Source organism: Diabrotica virgifera, chromosome 7, assembly GCF_917563875.1.
Source record: "Diabrotica virgifera virgifera chromosome 7, PGI_DIABVI_V3a".
NCBI lineage: Eukaryota > Metazoa > Arthropoda > Insecta > Coleoptera > Chrysomelidae > Diabrotica > Diabrotica virgifera.
In genome coordinates, this window is record NC_065449.1 from 72,493,795 (window position 1) to 72,499,794 (window position 6,000).

The following is a 6,000-nucleotide window of genomic DNA, read 5'->3' on the forward strand; positions in this document are numbered from 1 at the left end:
TTAATTGCCTATTTGTCTTATTTGTAAAATTCATATTAGAGTTTTCAAAAAGCGTATAAAAGTTGAAATTTTTTCTAAGACCCAAAAGTAGATGATCTAAACGGGTGTCACTACAGATATAGGGAATTCTGTGTGTTAGAGAGAGAGGTATATGATGTCACAGCTGATATAGGGAAGTATGTGTGTTAGAGAGAGAAACATGGTATCTCTGCTGCTATTGGTCCGATTTAAACGTACGACGGCTCGTTGGAATGGGCGGGAGATAACGAATACAAAAAAACATGGCGGCATAGTGTCAAAAGGGCGCTTTCTAATTTTTCGCGGAACGCGAAGCAGATGCGCGGTCGGTACCTTAAGTTTTTCGCGGAAGGATCTCGTAGATACGAAGCGCGCGGCTGGTAATTGTGGAATTTAAATAAAACAAAAGCGTCACGTAAAACGTCCCATCAAAACGTCACGTAGGCTTGTGAAATGTCACGTGAAAACGTCACGTCAAAGCACGTCACGTAAAAACGTCACGTCAAAGCACGTCACGTAAAAACGTCACGTCAAAGCACGCCACGTAAAAACGTCACGTCAAAGCACGTCACGTAAAACGTCACGTCAAAGCACGTAAAAACGTCACGTCAAAACGTCACGTGGGCTCGTGAAATGTCGCGTAGGCCTTATTGTCATGGGGAGCTCAGTCGCAAGAACTTATTGTCACAGCGCGACGTGAGGTAGTAACATCATGTCTTTGAATGAGTATAGACGTAAATTAGCAGAATTTAGAGAAAAACTGACACAGTTAAGAAGTCAGGTTTTATTTTATGAGGATAAAAATAAGGTTATAAAACAAATAGAGAACCTAACACTGGGAAGCAGCATAGACTGGACACCTAAGGAATTTAGCCAGCAGCTGCGACAAGAATATTCAAGTGCTGCGGATTACTTATTTAGGGAAACTCCAACAAGGCGAATTCATCCAATTACTATTAATAATGTTATCGACGCCGGCGCCAACAACGATGAACAAAGAAAACATGAAAAGTGAAATAGATAATGTTTTTGCAATGACTTGTATAATATTAGCTTCAGTGTTTATTTTAATTATAAAGATTATATTTAAAATTGTTAAGAGAAAATTTGAATCATCATGTAATATAAGACTTGATCAATAAATAAGGCGTTTAAATAAAAAACCCATAACTTTAAAAAATATTTATTTTGTACATAGAAAAATTACATTGGCATTATTTTATTGACAAACCAGTCACGCAGGCGATTCACATTTGTTTCTGCACATGAAAATAATCCAGCGGCATGACATGGGGGGTTTGCAGTAAAACCAAGATTTCCAGCAGCACGAGGTGTACCATCGAACTTGCAAACATCAATAATATGAGGAAAAATTCCAAAAACGTGGCGTTTCTTATCCAAATATTCTGCTTTTTGTTTCCCTCGAACGTAGATACAGTCAGCTGTATATAACAACTCGGTTTGCAGTATCTTATTTATTTCAGATAGTTCAACTTCTCCATCAGAGTACCGGATGCCTAGCAGATTCTTCTCCACGTATGATGCGGTCTTCTTATCCACATTACTTAGCGCATTGAATGGTTTCGGAGGCAAAAAGATGTAATGACTTCGTTTATAACCTATTTCAATGGAAAGTTCTTTAGGAACAAACCACCCATCCACAACGAATCCCTGAATATCTACGAATGCTATTCTCATGATGATTGCTCGTGTACTACTGACACCTCATGCATCTAATTTAGACTTTTTACAATTTCGGTGAGAGGGAAGTACTCCATTACACAGTCGTGAATAATAATACAATAGGCCTTGGTATTGTCGGGAAAACCGTTATTCGCTTCAATATCGAGTTTTACGTTAACGGTGGATGCTTTCATGCTTTCTTCTTGTTTCGAACAATCGATAACGAACAATGCACGATTCTTAAAAGCTGAGAAATCGAGTAGAGGTCGTTTTTGTTGGGAATGTATGTAGCTAGGATAAAATTCGGTATAGTTAAAATAGGCTTCATTGTAATCGGTTTTGCTAAAATCCAATTGCATTCTCTCGTTTGGCCAGTATTCTCCATTTAACGATAATCTAATACTTTGGATGTTGACATTGTCAAATAAAGTAGGATCAGCTGTAATCTTGTCGCGTTTGTTGGTTTGAAAGAAAACAATGACATAACGAGGTCTTTCAACTGATGTGCTAGTTTTAACAGCCCAAACTTCACGCCTGGCACCTCTCGTAATAGCAGGTAATTCATGTAATTCCCACTTTCTAAACGGAATAACTATAGGTTGATCTTGTTGAATAGATTTCATGAGTTCCAATTTAATATCATCATTGGGGAATATGTGCTTCACTCTAAGCTCAATATTGGTAATGTTAATCTTAGCGGTTGTAACAGTTGTAGTTTTGTCAGCGTTTTGTTTTTCTGTAATAACTATGCAATCGTTATCATTTCGAGCTCGAACTAGTCTTATTGTTTGACGACCACACGTAATCAATGGATAATCATTAAAAATGTTGAAAACATGCTTAAGAGGCATCTGTATGCTGAATGAATGATCTGCAGCGTTTAGAATTGGATCCTTAGGGTAATTCCATCCAGCCATAACCATATAATTAGAATCTTCTTGCGTATAACATGTCATGGCACGTACAGCACTTACGATGCCAGGATCCCGCACTGTTTCCATCTCCCTTGCGCTTTCGCTGTACGTACACGAATCGAAAAGGAAGGCACCCACATTATTTGCTAGTTTGACGCCACCATTTCCAGTTATTTCGAGTGATCCTTTAATGCATAACAAGGTTTCGCTCATTGCAAAAAACGAGTCAACTTGATTAATGCTAAATTCGACAATATCATTGCAGTTGAATGATTTGATGAATGGTGCATAAGTTCGGTATTCAGCCTTTCGAATCGATTCATCAAATATTGGCTTACGATAAATATCAAATATTGGAGGCATTGTGATGTTGTTTGAACGCGCTCTCTTTCCATACATTGTAGTCATTTTTTCAGTTTAAAACCCAACGTTTGTAAAAACAATTTGTTTGCGGACGTAAGATGTTGCTGCTTAGATGGTTGCACAACTAATGGTGTTCTGTAGGTAGATTGTTTAAGATATTGCTGCTGAGATGGTTGCACAACTAATGGCGTTCTCTGGGTAGATTGTTCTATTACTAATCCCATCTGCTTTTTGATCTAAGTTCCAGCACCAATGTGCTCTCTTCTCCTCTAAAGTTCACAGGTCGTCCTTCTTGATCGACAGCCAACACAGTGATATTGGTAATTTCACGCTGTGGCACAACAGGTAAATACAACAAATTGTGAGGGGTTTCGTCAATTGCGTACCCAGGATTTGATTGTATGACAAATTCGTAGAGCGTGTGAGCAGGTCTGTTACCGTCAAAGGCTCCGGTACTAATGTTGCATTCAAAGCGTATGCTAGATACTTTAATAATCCTAACAGGTAGATCTGAAGAATGTGTCTGTCTAGGATTTAGTATTACGGGAGAAAACCCTAATATTGTACCAAGACTGTCATTTGGTTGAAATGAAATTTTAAATTGACTGAAGATTTCGCACTGCAACGTATTGTGGTTAGGTTTTAGACTAAATATCATGTCAGGTTTAGACGTATTGGCAGCCCCCAATTTCTTTTGTATGTATTCCTCAATATCGATAATTTCATAACATCCATCAGGGAAATCAAAATGTTGCACTCGGTTATTGACATCGTAGTAATAAAACTTGCAATTTTCGATGTTTGGTATACTGTTGTAAGAATGGAAAAATCGAAGAGCTATTTCGTAATCTTTTTTCGGATCTAATACGATCGGTGTGGGAGGTTGAAACGAGAATATGTAATTGGTGCTGTTTACTCTCAACAACTGCGACATGATGACTGATTCAGGTCAATAGATTAATAGGTTTATATACAGTAAAAAACAAATTTATTCACATTTTTTTATTTGTTCTAAAGCAAGTTTACATAAATGACAAGATGCTTGAGAACCGGGTGGGCCATCCCAATGAGTCCTCCAATCAGGTCTGTTGTAATGCACGAAGCAGGGAAGTAGTATCTGCAGGTTAAATTCTTGTCGATATTCCCCAGGCAATTTATGCCATATATATAACAATTCTATAGGTTCTACAGTTCGTATAATATAATCTAGCGGTATTAATTTTAGTTCTTCTTCACTGAATTCTTCAAAACGTGTTTTGCGAAATATATGGTCCAGAAGCAGTTCCATGCCTTTAATATGCTCCATTATATAAAAACTTTAGGCATAAATGTCCACAAATGATTTGATTGTAGGTTTGATACTGATGGTTATTATAGAAAATTTTTGTATGTGCACCTAGATATTTAACAAGTTCTTTGGTCGGCTTCAAATTACCAAATGAATCGAAATACTCTACGTCGTTATTTATCTTTCTATATGCTACCCAATGTGTTCCGCTGTGTGTTGATGCATCTAGATTAACTATTGCGCATTCACGTTTTCGAGGACCGTGTCTAGGCAGAGTGTCATTCATGAAAACACCTCGAAAATGTGGGATTTTAAGTGTTTTCGCGTAATGCGCAATCTCTAAGTCGTACAGCGGACGATTGGGTAGCTTTATTGGAAGTTTTTTTTCAGATACAAACCGAATCCGCCTCTTGGTTTCTTACGCAAGTACAGACCTGAGCCGATGTGTTCCATCGCCTTATTATGGCGCATATCCTCTTCCAATTTCTTTTGGGCGTTCTTTGCGTCAACCACAGTCTTCGCCACCCCTGCTGCACCACCGGCTAAAGCCCCCAATGCAGAAAGACCTGCAAATAGGGGAATGAGGGGTAGGAAACCTCCAGATTTTAGTGGCAACACTCGTGGAAGATCAACTGTTTTTCGTCCACCAAGTTTTTTAATTACCGATTTTGCTATTCGTACAGCTGTCAAAGCAGTATCTCTTAACGATGCTCCTCTCTTCATGGACTTTGCAATTTTAGGTACCACATCCCGATTGAAAGAATAACGTCCCTTTCTTCCACGACGACGAGGGCATCCCATTCCCAACTTTCTTTTCGTTTTCATTCCACCGGTTACAAGTAAAGCAGCACTTTTTTCGCCAAAGCTAGCGTCCTTAGACTTGAATCGCTCCCAAGCCCTATCTTCCAATTCTTTATCGGCCTTGTGACGTTCTTCGAGAGATGTATGATGCGAATAAGCGATATCGTGTTGTTTACAAGCTGCGTCTAATGGATTAATTCCTGGATCTCCGCGTGCAAGACGTTTTTTTAGTTTTGTTCCAGGTCCACAATACTGATAACCAGGAATATGAAGCTTAACTGGAAGTTTATTAATTAGAGAGTTCAAAAGACCTTCCCCTTTGAACACCAACATTGGACTGATGGTCATGCATTTGGTGACATTGGTAATATATTGTTCATATTTTTACTATGTTTAACACACGATGAGAGTCATTCAACAAGAGCAGACGTTACCAATTGATAATCTAGATATTGTACAGAAAGCAACCAACAGTAAACATGGAAAATTATTACCAAACTCATTCAGAGCCATTATTTGTGGTCCAAGTGGATGTGGAAAAACTAACGCCATGCTATCACTTTTATTTAGTCCAAATGGCGTCAAGTTTAAAAATGTCTATGTTTATTCAAAATCCCTCTTTCAACCGAAATACCAACTATTGCGAGATGCATTAGCGCAAGTCAAAGGTGTAGGGTATTTTCCATTTAAAGACAATGAAGAAATTATTGATCCCAACAAAGCTCAACCAAACTCTGTGTTTTTATTTGACGATGTCGCATGTGATGGCCAACACAAGATTCGTGAGTATTATTCCATGTGCAGACATAAAGATATCGATGCGGCTTACTTATGTCAAACATATTCAAAAATACCTAAGCAGCTAATAAGAGACAATTGTAACATGATTGTGCTGTTCAAGCAAGACGAGATAAATTTGAAACATATATTTGA

At 38.2% G+C, this 6,000-nt stretch overlaps 1 protein-coding gene across 1 annotated transcript; it reads right to left on the reverse strand.

The window, feature by feature from the left end:
• Positions 1-1,751: 1,751 nt before the first annotated feature.
• On the reverse strand, positions 1,752-3,014 carry LOC126888531 (uncharacterized). The gene has a single exon (XM_050656875.1). It carries the CDS (start codon positions 3,012-3,014, stop codon positions 1,752-1,754), a length of 1,263 nt encoding a protein of 420 aa, XP_050512832.1.
• Positions 3,015-6,000: the final 2,986 nt, after the last annotated feature.

Coding starts and splice junctions, on each gene's coding strand:
- LOC126888531 (XM_050656875.1), bottom strand. CDS start 3,014: ATGTATGGAAAGAGAGCGCGTTCAAACAACATCACAATGCCTCCAATA.